Source organism: Porites lutea, chromosome 3 (assembly GCF_958299795.1).
Source record: "Porites lutea chromosome 3, jaPorLute2.1, whole genome shotgun sequence".
In the NCBI taxonomy this organism is placed as follows: Eukaryota; Metazoa; Cnidaria; class Anthozoa; order Scleractinia; family Poritidae; genus Porites; species Porites lutea.
The window spans coordinates 6,752,492-6,766,250 of NC_133203.1; the positions used below are offsets into that span (position 1 = coordinate 6,752,492).

General features: G+C 39.3%; 2 protein-coding genes across 2 annotated transcripts in view; one reads left to right on the forward strand and one right to left on the reverse strand.

Annotated features, from left to right (window-relative positions):
• The window catches only part of LOC140930305 (uncharacterized), a 280,280-nt gene that overhangs the window by 251,737 nt on the left and 14,784 nt on the right, over positions 1-13,759 (forward strand). The window lies entirely within an intron of this gene.
• On the reverse strand, positions 9,667-10,599 carry LOC140931501 (melanocyte-stimulating hormone receptor-like). Its single transcript, XM_073381310.1, has one exon. It carries the CDS (start codon positions 10,597-10,599, stop codon positions 9,667-9,669), a length of 933 nt encoding a protein of 310 aa, XP_073237411.1.

The window sequence follows — 13,759 nt, forward strand, 5'->3', positions numbered from 1 at the left end:
GGCCTGATTGATGTTTTCACTGGTCACGTGGGTGTTGTAATCAGTTGGTCTTGAGGTTGACGGGAGCGTGACTAATTTTCGTGACAGATGGCGCGCAAGAATCACGTGGCCATTTTCCTAACTACTCAGATGGTTTATGACGCGTTACTTACGTCATTGATGACGTTAGCATGACGTCAACGGTCATACCATTTAAGGCCGAATGTGGTCACGCGTAAAAGTTCAGATGTAACTCCAAACCTTATTACATTTAATACTTTATTACATTTAGGGTGAAATGTTATTACATTTAAGATTTTGTTGCATTTAGGGTCAGTTATTAAATTTAGGCTTTCTACAAATGTTACATATATGAATTCCCACGATAGTTGTTTTGAAAAGAATACTCATGTACAAAGACTGCAAATGCAAACAATTTTGTTCACAAACGAGCCTTGGTGGTGAAGTTTGCTCGGCTGACGTAAACACACATAATGGCCATTATGACTTTAAAGCCTCCTCGTGCGCGAAAAGGAAGGCGGGAAGAAGAAAACGGGCCTTGCGCTTCGTCACCAGTCACCCGCGTGTCACACTCGTTTCGCGCTCTCCTCTGTGCGAAAAACGAAGCGTCTGAGAAGGAAGCAGACTTTAGAGGTTGCGAAACAAATGGCATATGGTGGTATTCTGGCGCGGGTACTTGAAAAAGGGTGTGTTTACATTAGTGCCCATTGAGTACCCTACTTGGGCACCGTCCCGGGAAGCAAGTGTGAACATGACTTCAACCGTCCGTCTTACCCATCTCCGCCTTTTTCTTCCAGTGTCTCATATAGTCATAGTCCCAGATAATGCCACAAGCCGACAAAAACAGCAGCAAGCCAATGCAGGTGTAAATGGAGTTCTGGAACAGAGGAAAGTTGGCGTCAAATAAGCCGGAAGAGCGCTCCACGGCTGCATTCTCTGATAGCTCCTACGAACAATAAGAAAAACGAAATAATACATTTATTGAAGTCAATGACATCAGTGGTTTGTCCATTATCGTTTCCAGACCCCGTCGTTTCTTTTGGTCACATGATCTCGATCGCTAGAAATTAAGATGAGTGGCTCTGGGGACGAAGATGTAGTTTGTCTATTCTCGTCCCCGGACCCCTTCGTTTCTTTTGATCACGTGGTCTCGCTTGTTATAAATTAAGCTGAATGGCTCTGGGGACGAGAATGTAGTTTGTCTAGTAAAATCATTCGCTAAAAGTGGTTTTGTTGATGGATGATAAAGTATCATTAGTAGTTTGTCTTACTGTGATCTTCGAGTATGTCAGTGTAGTTGGGTTAAAAGGTTCGTGTTGGTGACTAATTTGTAAACACAGTAATGTTGATGGTGATTGATGTGTGAAGCCAGTAGTACTCAGTAATTTGTCTAGTGTGACCGTCCATGGGTGTATAGTCCTTTAAAAGACTGTAATTGGTGATGAATGCGTGAACCCAGAAGTATCAGTAATTTATCTAATGTGATCGTCCATGTGAGTGAAGTCCTTAAAACGACTGTTGTTGCTAACTGACGTGTGAACCCAGTAGTATCAGTGCAAAGTTAGTGTCTAATGAGATATTCTTTGTGAGTGAAGTTTGCTCTTGTGACAGATGTGTGAACGCAATTGTCAATTGTCTTTTAGGGTGAAAAATCCATGTGAGTGTTGACCTTAGCATTTTGTGAAGTCTAATCCTCGAAGAAATCAAAATGACCATGAAGTTACCCACCGAGTTTGACTCATTAACGGGGTCATCAACCAAAACATAGCCAGTTTCAAATATTTCCGAAAAAAATTACCTCCATTGGCTTAGTATTCGCTTTTGCTATTTCGAAGATTTCAGTCCTCGAAGCAGTTCTGAAAGGTCTTTTCTGACAATCGTCCTCTCCAAATACAACTCCATAGTGTTATGATCGATGATTTTGTTTACTCGTAGTTCTTCGCTAGAGAATTCCTTCATTTCTTCGGCGCCGTACGTGTCCACTAGAACACCTTTGAATTTTCGCTCTTTCAGCGGGCCGACAATAGACACCAAGTCATTGTATACTGCGTAAAAAAAAAAAAAAATTCAATGAAAGATATGTTATTCATCGTAGTTTGATCTTTGAGTTTTATTGCTACGGCCCTGTTTATATGGAGAAAACTTGTCCCGAGTAACAGGACGGGTCACTCGCCTACCAGAGCAACGGTGGACAAGCCAACGTTTCGTAAATTTCCTTACAAAACGTAGCGAACCGTTTACACGAGAAACAAAAAGTTGAATCGGCTGCGCGAGAAGGGTGATCCTCCCAGGAGAGTCACTTGTTATTGATGACACAAGGGCTCACCCAGACGGGTCAACTCGGTCAAGGCTCGGACAAATGGGTACTTTTTTTTTTTAGATATAAACGCAAACGCTCCTTAAAGCTGACTCAGCCGGGAGGGTGACCCTCTTTCTCGCGACAACTTCTCTCCAAATAAACTGCGCCTTCATCAGGTGTTACGGTCGATTTGCTTTACACGATTAATAGCGGCGCCATCAAAGCTGTTGCCGGACGAAAATTCCTATCAAGGAAACTGAATGTTGTATGAAAAAAAATATATGATATGACATTTTGGCTTTCCATTTTTTGGTGTCCACTGAGGTCCTTCTGACTGCCCCACACTTGCTACGTCCTGGATATCTGTGGTTATTAGTGATTGGTGAATTTCGTTCCTCGCTCTCATGCAGCAACATGAAGGTAGTTTATTTCTTCAGTGGTCGACTGTCTGAAGGATCGGTGCGTGTTCCATTCAATGCAGACAAGGGGACGTGTTATGCGAGGACATGCAGGGACATGTTGCGGATGTTGTGCATGTCCTGTCATGTTCCCCCGCCTTTTCTGATTTTACTGAGATGTATGACGTTAAGGAACAGCCTCGTATTCAGGTCAGTTCGCGCTATTCGAGTGAGCAGAAGAAGCTTGGAATCGAGCGCGATCCCTCCTTGGCGCATTTTCCCGAAGTGACGTCATAGCCGAAATCGCCCAGGACGACTGGGAACGAGGCTCATTAAGGAATACTAAAATGTTAAGCCTAATAACCCGTATTGATCACGTGATCAGTGCACCAAATATGATCGGTGCGAACGAGTGGTCACCTAAGTTGACAGAAATCTAGAAATCTGTCTTTTGTCATTACGCTTTCGCAGGTTTTCTTTTCAAACATTACAGCTGACATTATGAAACATATTTTGACACTTGCCTTGCATTTTCGCGTTCTTTTTGAGTCCTAATCTGTACTCGGTGGAATTTGCAACTGCTGCAATCAAAGGGAAACAATTAAAAGTTGTTGCTTAAGGCTATGTCGGTCTGTCAGACTGAACCATTATCTCAGGGTTTTCTTGTGATTCCAATGGGTTTTCAGGGTTTTAAAGTAATACCTTCAAGCGTTGAAAGGCTCTCGCGTGCGTGGTCTGCTTTCCGGAGCCTTGACAAGATCTGCTATTTGCAGACAATACCTTCGGATCTGAAACTGCGCTTCTTTAGAATAATATTGTCTTCCCGTTCTACTGTATCGCTGCGAAACGTAGATAATCACCAAATGGGTGACAAACTAAACGCTTTTGCCACCTCATGTTATAGAAACATGTTCAACCAAACGTCTTGATTAAGTCTCAAATGAAAGAATCTACTATCTCACTGGCACTAGCCATTTGCTATCGACGGCCATCTTTCGTCAGCTCAAGTTCTTTGGCCACTAGCCTGGGTGGCAGGCGTTAAAAGGGGAAGGAGACGGGGAAATTTGGACGCGCGTGGTCTCCTCCCTCCCCCCTCGCGCGTGCTCTCGCGCCCTTATTCCCTTCCCCTTCCCTTATGAACGCCTGCCACGCAGGCTATTTGGCCACAGGATGAACCCACTAACAACTACGCGTTGTATTAGCCCTCCCACGGGAGAATACCCCAGGGAGACCAACCGCATAAGTCCTTTTCCAGCTGAGTCCAGGAATGGATCGAACACCAATAAGCTTTTCTCAGAGGATGAAATGGTGCGCACTGCCTAAGACCGAGCCAGTCTGAGACGAGTCATAGTCGACTGCTCTTCTGTCGACCAATGATGATGATGAAAGTAATACCAAAAAATCATGCCATAGCTCGTTTAAACTCACCTTAGTGCCGTAAAGCTTCACATCAATAGTGAAGTGCTACTACATAGTCTATGCAGTTAAATATAAGTTTACTAGCAAGACTGCGGTTTAGAATCTTACGATTCTCATCAGTTGCTATGTGGTTGGATGGTTGAGGCTAGGTTGTGTTTTTATAAAGATTAAAATTTGGAAAAGTAAGAGTCTTGCCTTGCTTTTTTGTAAAGGATAAAAACATATCATTAAAACGTATATCATGTATAATTGTTCCTGAAAGTGGCAAGGGATTATGAGTGAGTAACTGTAACAGAAGACGGACTTCACATTTATAACGGTGTGGAACTGTTGAGAACGTTGAGAAGTTTATTAGCCAGGTCTCGTCTCACGATTTATCAACACCAGTTCCACTTTCTAATAGAATAGTCTGTTTCGTTTTACATTTCCCATTTTCTTTGCACCAAAATAAGTCCATTGGTTTCCTTACCACATTTCGTTTTGCAGACCTCGCAAAAGACACTTGAAAGACTTTCAGTTCAAACTATCCGAAGCTTTAAATCGTTTCTCATGTCACGTTCTCGTTCATGTGAAATAATTTCTTCAGTCTACTTTTTACAATTCGGCGAATTTCTCGGTACCGCCAGTAATAAACAAGAGTATTTGATGATGAATTCAAGTAAATCAAGAATAGCTATGCGCATTCAGCTACGATAAACGAAATTTCAGAAGTATTTGTCATGTACAGTATTGTTGAAGGCAAAAGAGGAAGATAACAAGCTAGAAAAACAAGATAGACAAATATAGCATTATAGGCGGACTTCTTTTGTCGGAGTACCTCCCTTGTTTGGGTATTTTGAAGCTGAGTTTGGCTGTATATCTGATTCTGATGATATTTGACGACTTTGTAAATATGAACATATGCTACGGTGGTCAAAACATACCCTATCATTAAATAACTGCGCCTACTATTTCATTGCTTGTCGGAAGGAAAACGAATATGAAGGCGGTGATACAACTTATCAACCACAAAGACACCAATGCTATATTAACACATTTGGGTGTGATAAGCTCCTGATATCGCAGATGGAGCGAAACAGCGAGAAGTCTATCAAATGCGATGACAATAACATTCAGAAAAGATGCAGTGCCGAGAAGATACACAAAGTAACTTTTCACACCCAAAACTGTTGGACAGAAGAAGGCTGTGTTGTTTCCACTTGATGCCATCTTCAATATCGAGGCGCTGATAATAGCGCCCATATACTGCGAACACAATGCAACTGCAAGATAAGAGAAAGCCAGACTTAGAAGCTGCTTTTTCACAGTAGCTGGTATCGTTAAGGCTTTCATTAAGGCGCGAATAACTAAAAGATTTTCAAGAGTCGCCACGACAGAAAATACAAAGTGTAAAACACAGAAAGCAAGGAGGGAAGATCTTCTGAGTAGTCTACTATGTTGAAAATTATCTCCGTTGGTGCCTTCCCCTGCCTTCCGTCTGCCTTCCCTTTATTAATATGCATATGGGTCGAGTCTATGACGTCAGCCATTGTTATAACCGAGGGAAAAAATGCCTTCCTCTATACTAATAACTGTCTTCCTGAATACTAATTCGGTATAGGTTTACTAATGAGCGAATACTACAATAGGCACAATAGGCTTAGCTTGGCTTGCCCCGTAAGTAACTTGAGCCCGGTTTCTAGACCGTCTATTAAAAGGAATAAGAGAAGCGATCACCTAGCAACGCGAGAAACGGCTTCCTATATCTTATTTAGCGCTAAAACTCAGATATATAACCAAACACGTATAGAAAGTGCAGTTAAAAAGTCTTTATTTCTATTTAGTTTATGTCTTCTTATTTAGCTCTAAAACTCGGATACATAAACAAAACAAACACACATATACACAATGTGGAGCTGAAAACTCTCTATGTCAATTTTGTCTGACTATTGCAGAACTGTTTTCTCCTTTCTATCTCGAGGACATGAAAAACTATCAAAGTCTCAGCGTTTTACGCCGTTAGTCAGTCAATTATGCGAGTTCGCAAGCCCAAAGTTGAATACAAATTAGCTCTACAGGAAAAACCCAAGGGAGCACCTTGACGTATTATTATATGAACAATTTTAAATAACTTAACAAGGATCATTTAAAACACGCGACTAATAATTGCTAGCAATAAAACCACAAGAGACATGCCGTTTTAAAAACATTAGTAAAAACAATGACAAAAAGAGTCAAATACACAGCGATTTGTAACGAATGGAAATTAATTAATCTTCTTCTTCGTTCTCCTCTTTAGAAGGGGAATAGAAATTGGTTTCCAAAGTCTTTGCGTTTTTGTGTGTAACTGCTCCACAATCGTGACACCGACGAAAACCCTCTTTCATGTAATTTCTCCCGTCGGGAATGTAGTGGTGGTGGTGGTGGTGGAGGGGAAGCAATAGAAATGTGGTGGCGGTGGTGGTGGTGGTTTAACCCTAGGGCGAAATAAGGAAAAAAGGAGAAAGGGAGAGGAGAAAAAAGGTATCATCTCTCTTTCCCTTTGCCTCGCCCCAGTTCTCCTTTTTTTTTTTGCAATTCAACGACGTTGGCTGGTAGCGTAGAGGCCTTCATTAACGCGCGGATAACTAAAAGATTTGCTAGAGTCGCCACGAGAGAAAATACAAAGTTTAAAACACAGAAAGCAAAGAAGAAACTTCTTCTGAGGCGAACAATGAGAGAATTGGTAACAAAAAATCCAGCATTCGAGTGCAGTACTGTTCAGCCATAGTTTAACTTGCTAGATTATATACAAGACGTTTTTCTTTTCGATGAAATATCTATATTGATTACGCCTCCGTTTATTAGCTACCTTTCAAATAAGCCATCTGCTGTGACACGTCATATAGCCGGTTCTTTAACTAAAGCCTTAGAGTCAATGTTTATAGGTAGAGTGCAAACAGAAATTTCAGTCTGATCGTTGATATAAATTTTAAGGGTTGAAATACTGAGAAAAATTGTAGAAAACAAGGCCAATTTCGAAAACAACGGGAACGACGGTTTGGCGACATTAGTATTGAACACAAAACAATTAAACACCGCAATATATAGTCCGTTTTCATCAAGTTCCAATTACCTCTCTGTCCTTAATTGACATGTGAGCTGTTCCCTGCTATTAGAACTTCTTCTTTATTTGACAACGCTCGGTGTAAGCTTGAAAGGGCGAGTTATTTTCTCTTTAATAATTCATCCGACCAGCAAATGATGTACACATAAAATAATGATGGATTTTAATTAATTCTATACCTTTATTTAAACTTATAAGGAATCTGACGTAAGTTTTCTGTTAGCATCTTTTTAGTCGTTCAAGGTGTCGTCGACGAGGCGAGTCGAAAAGGTGTTTGAAAAAGGACCGAAACCTAATTTTTCAGGGTCTTCTCGTCCTCCTTCTTCTTTCTTTGAGATAAGCCTCAATTGGGGACTCACGACAATGTAATCTGAAACTCGTGTCCAATGCCAACGAGTATTTGTGTTCTTCTCTAAAGAGCCTTAACATGGCAACCTTCGCTTTAGGCTTACGCCGTAGGACGCGTTTATCTCGTACCCAGATTTTCCACGGTCAAGCGAAAGAGAGACTTTGTATTTTAAATCGAGACATACGTACAGTTGTAAGCAACTTTTCTGTCTGGCGATTGCTCAGATGGGAATCGTCTTCATCTCAAAAATTCGCCATTTTTTCACATTTTTTACTTATTCTTTGGTAGTAATCGGTACATATACAGTTTTTTAAATAAGTGTCCTAAAAGTTTCTTGTTGTTTCACAATTCAGAGAGCAGTATTGTGTTGTAACATAAACGTTTGTCACGTTCTTATGTCTCCGAAATCAGATAGTGGAATTTGAAATGCTTTTTCAAGGCGAAGGTCTAAGACCACTGTGTGCAAGAACTAATCTTCTTGGTCACATATAAACCCCTTAATTCTTAACTCTTGAATTCTCATTTGTTGTCCCTACAGGTTTGCTAAAATAGTAGTTGGGAGAGGTTGTTAAAGAATCTGTGTGATCATGTCCCTAATTCTCATAACAACCCTGTTTTAGAAAGGAGAGATATTACTAGGAGAAATTTGATGCTGATCATTCTTAGGGCTTAAAGGGTTAAGCACAGTCAGGGCATCACATGAAAAAATCCTCATATTAAAAACTGTAAGGGGTGACAGGCCGCACATCTTCACCGGCGTGAAACCTGTGAAAAACCTTTTACATATTGCTTCAATGAGGACAATAACAACAACAATCTTTATTTGGTCTCACTCTTGCTTAACACTAAATTACGACAATCAAAATATTTTAAAAAAAATTTGAGTACTGGGTGCCTGGAATAACTATAGGGGCTAGCGGAGCCAGAGAGAACTCTTTCAGGGATTTTACACTTTAAAAGTTCTACGATAAGTGGGTGTTATGCCTGTTAAGTTGATACAGCTTCTATAAAGCCGACCAAAGAAAGGCTCAGTGCATTCTATATGCAGCAGAGGAAAAATGCAACAGACAATATATTCAGTTTGTGTGCTTTCTGTTCAATTTTACGTCCGTTTTATAAGATATGTCTGCTTAAAATCGCGTGAAAGTAATTATGATCATTTTCCATAGCTGCTGTTATTTTAAGTATCCGCTTTTAATATCTCCGTACAGTTGAGGTTTGCGCGACCTCAAAGCACGATGTTAAGCTGTGCATAGCATACATTCTTTAAATATGTCCAGATTAGACTCTGGGTATTTATCGCACCTCTGGTGGAAGCATTATTTAAATACGTTATGATGCTGTGTCCTTTGAATGTCGTTGTTTTACTCAATCGCTTTGTGAATGTGACTGTAGTTTATTACAGGATAGTATTTAAAAGCTCGATATTTAAAATACCATAGCATTTAGTTTGTTTACCGATCAACTGACTGGCTTCTTTGTGTTACTACATAATATATGAGTTAAATATAAGTTTACTAGCAAAACTGCGGTTTGGAATCTTACGATTCGCATCAGTTGCTATGTAGTTGGATGGTTGAGGTGAACTCTGAACCATTCCGTATTGTTAGCTATGATTTGGTAGGCGTTTATACATGCACCCTGGATCGTTTGGAGGATCGCAAATGGTGCGGTTTGATTGGCTCCTTGCCAGCCAATCAGGTTGCTGTAGTTTCGATCCATCTTTTCTGAAAGCTTTAGACAACAGGTTGCGTTTTTATTAAGGTTAAAATTTGGAAAAAATAAGAGTCTTGCCTTGGTTTTTTGTAAAGTATACAAACATATCGTTTAAATGTATATCATGTATGATTGTTCCTCAAAGTGGCAATGGATTATGAGTGAGTAACTGTAACAGAAGACGGACTTCACATATATTTCGGCGTAGCCAGGTCTCGTTTCACAATTAATCAACACCAGTTCCAATGTCTAACAGAATATGCTGTTTCGTTTTACATTTCTCATTTTCTTTGCACCGAAATAAGTCCAGTGGTTTGCTCACCATATTTCGTTTTGCAGACCTCGCAAAAGACACTGGAAAGACTTTCAGTCCAAACTATCCGAAGCTTTAAATCGTTTCTCATGTCACGTTCTCGTTCATGTGAAATAATTTCTTCACTGTGCTTTTTACACTTTGGCGAATTTCTCGGTACCGCCAGCAATAAACAAAAGGATTTAATGATGAATTGAGGAACATTAAGAATATCGATCCGAAATAAGCTACGATAAACGAAATGTCAGAAGTATTTGTCATGTACAGTATTGCTGAAGGCAAAAGAGGAAGATAACAAGCTAGAAAAACAAGATAGACAAAAATAGCATTATAGGCGGACTTCCTTTGTCGGAGTATCTCCCTTGTTTGGGCATTTTGAAGCTGATTTTGGCTGTATATCTGATTCTGATGATATTTGACGACTTTGTAAATACGAACATATGCTACGGTGGTCAAAACATACCCTATCAGTAAAATAACCGCAGTTACTATTTCATTGCTTGTCGGAAGGAAAACGAATATGAAGGCGGTGATACAACTCATTAACCACAAAGACACCAATGCTATATTAACACGTTTGGGTGTGATAAGCTCCTGATATCGCAGATGGAGCGAAACAGCGAGAAGTCTATCAAATGCGATGACAATAACATTCAGAAAAGATGCACTGCCGAGAAGATATAGAAAGTAACTTTTCACTCCCAAAACTGTTGGACAGAAGAAGGCTGTGTTGTTTCCACTTGATGCCATCTTCAATATCGAGGCGTAGATAATAGCGGTCATAAGCTGCGAACACAGTCCAACTGCAAGATCAGAGAAAGCCAGACTTAGGAGCAGCTTTTTCACAGTAGCTGGTATCGTTGAGGCTTTCATTAAGGCGCGAATAACTAACAGATTTTCAAGAGTCGCCACGAGAGAAAATACAAAGTCTAAAACACAAAAAGCAAGGAAGGAAGATCTTCTGTGATGAACAAGTTGAAGCGAGGAATCAAGCATCCGAGTGCAGAACTGTTCAGCCATGGTTTAACCTGTCAAATTGTATAGATGAATTTTTCCTTTGTGGTAAAATATCTACATTGATTACCCCCTCGGTTAATTAGCTACCTTTCATAAAAAATATCTGCTGTACGTGTGTCACGTTATATAGCCGGTTCATTAACTAAAGCTTTAGACTCAATGTTTATAGTTAGAGTGCATACTGCAATTCTTATTGTTGGTACAAAATTTGAAGGTTTAAAACACCGAATCGAATTGTAAACAAGGCCAACCCAGAAAACAAGGGGAAGGTTTTACGACATTAGTTTTGAAAACAAAACAATTAAACACCGTAATATATAGTCCTTTTTCATCAAGTTCCAGTTTAATACCTCTCTGTCCATAATTGAGATGTGAGTTACTCCCTGCTGAGAGGAACCAGTTGCTTAATTAGAAACGACCAGTATAAAAATAGAACGGGAAAATCATTATAAAACGTTGAAAGAGCGAGTATTTTCTGTTTATTGATCCGACCAGCAAATGATTTACATATATGAAATAATGGTGGATTTTTGTTTTAAGCAATCTTTGAGTTTAAAAAAATTAGCACTTGTTCCTTAGTTCAAGGTGTCGTCAGCGAGGCTTTTGAGTCTTCAAAGCCAGTGATGTTTTTAAAAAAGGACTGGAAACACATTAGTCTCAACTGAAGACTCACGACGGTGTTGTGTAGTCTGAATGGACTAGCGCACAGCGAGCCCAATAACCTTGCTCGTTTGTAAGCCCTTCCCCAACAAATGCCAAAAAATCTGGATTCCAGTGTATAAATATGCAACTGTCTTTCGCTCTCGATTGCCCAGAATAAAATGATACGCATCTTGAAAGTGATACGTTCGTCATGTTCTTGTGTCTCCGACATCAGTCAGTGGAATTTGAAATGCTTTTTCTTGGCAAAGATCTAAGACCATTTTGTGCAAGAATTATACTTGCCACATTTTAACCCTTTAAATTGTAATGTCTATATTCAAATTCTCATTTGTTGTCCCTATACTTTTTCTTTAATAGTAGTTGGGAGAAGTTGTTAAAGAATCTGTGTGATCATGTCCTAAAGCATAGGTACTACCAGGAGAACTTTGATGCTGATCAATCTTAGGGCTCAAAAGGGCTAAGCACAGTTAGACCATCATATGACAGGATCCTGATAACTTTGTTCCTGTGATTAATTTGTGAAAGTTATAACGGTGACCACTTTACTAGTCATGTGTCGTTTCCCAATTTCTCAACACCATTTCCATTTTGATAATAATAATAGTAATAGTAGTAGTAGGTTTTTATGGGGCATTTAAAGAATTCTCAATGCGCTTACAATAGTAAATAAAGTTTGAGTGAAACTATATATAGTAATTATTCCTAAAAAGAAAAGTTTTAAAACGTTGCTTTAAAGTAGAAACAGATTCAGAGTTTTTGATATGATCAGGTAGACTGTTCCAGATTATCAGTGCATAATATGAAAATGAGCGGTGTCTATAGGCCACGGTATTAACGGAAGGAGCTTGTAAAAGCAATCTATTAGATGAGCGGAGTAAACGATCCGGCTGGTATTTGAGAAGGAGTGAAGTCAAATAGTAACGAGCTAAATCGTTTAAAATTTTAAATGTTAAAAGTAATATGTTAAAATCGGTGCGTGCGCCAATAGGCCTAAAGCAAGTCTATTAGTTTTCTTACTAAATTTCGTTTTCCAGACTTCACAAAGACACTGAAAAGACTGTCAGTTCAAACTACCCAGATCTTTAATTCCTTCCTTATGACAGGTTCTCGTTCATGTGAAATATTTGCTTTACTGTGCTTTTTACACTTTGTCGAATCTCTGGGTACCGCCAACAATAGACAAAAGGATTTACTGATGAATTCAGGTAAATCAAGAATAAAATGGAGACATGCATACAGTTGTAAGCAACTACTTTGGCTGTCGATTGTTCGGATGGAAATCGATTACAGCTTGAACAATGGCCATTTTGTCACATCGTTACTTATTCTTTGGCAGTTATCGGTACAGTTATTGTTGTAAGGATATTTCTTGAAAACGAAAAGGTTCTTGCACCGTAGCTAACATTGTACATTAAAAGGGAAAATGCTTTTACGTTTCTCTCTGTAAGAAGTGTTTTGACGATGAAAAACAGAGCTAAGTTTTATTACTTAAATGCTCTAAAGGCGTCTTCTTGTCTCGCAATTCACAGAGCCAAGATCTAATTTCGCAGAGACCAATCTTAGGTAGGTATTTACTATAAGAATTCGCCTTTCCACCCAATGTTTAAAATGCTGCATTGAAATTCACATTATATGTTTTCTTGGTCTTTTTGCGCTGCAAGTCTATTGGTTTTCTTGCTAAATTCCATTTCGTAGAAGTTGTAGAAGGAATTAAGAGCAAAGGTGTCTTTTTGTTTCTCTTTCCAGCTTGACCATTTCCGATATCGAATAGACCAATTTCCCTTTTACACATTTCTTTGAGCACAGCAAGTCCATTGCATTTTCCCACTTAATTTCGTTTCATAAAACTTGGCATTACATTTTTAGTTAAAACTATCCTGAGCTTAAGGTCTTTTCTTATGTCATATTCTCGTTCATGCAAATTATTTTCTTTACTGTGTGTTTCACAATTTGGCGAATCTCTCGGTACCGCCGGCAATAAACAATAGGGTTTAATGATGAATTCAGGCAAATTAAGAAAAACGACGCAATTTGAGTAATAAGAAATGAAATTTCAGAGGTGTTTGTCTTGTATAGTATTGTACAAAGAAAAAATGGAAAATAACATGCTAAAAAGACTACCGAGACAAATAAGCTATTGTAGGTGGACTTCCTTTGTCGGTGTACTTCCCTTGTTTGGGCGTTTTGGAGCTGCTTTTGACTGTATATCTGATTCTGATGATATTTGACAACTTTGTAATTCGAACATATGTCATGGTCGTTATAACGTATCCTGTAAGACAAATAACTGCAGCTACCATTTGAATTTCGTTTGCAAAGAAAATAAATAGGATTTTAAGGACGCAACTTATTACCCATACAGACACCACCCTTGTAACACGTTTGGGTGTGACAAGCTCCTGATATCACAAATGGAGTGAAACAGCAAGAAGCCTGTCGCCTGCAATGACAGTAACATTCAGGAAAGACGCAGCGATGCGAAGATAACCAAAAGAATACA

What these genes read in the sequence shown, in the direction of transcription:
- LOC140931501 (XM_073381310.1), bottom strand. Translation starts at nt 10,599, where the DNA reads ATGGCTGAACAGTTCTGCACTCGGATGCTTGATTCCTCGCTTCAACTT.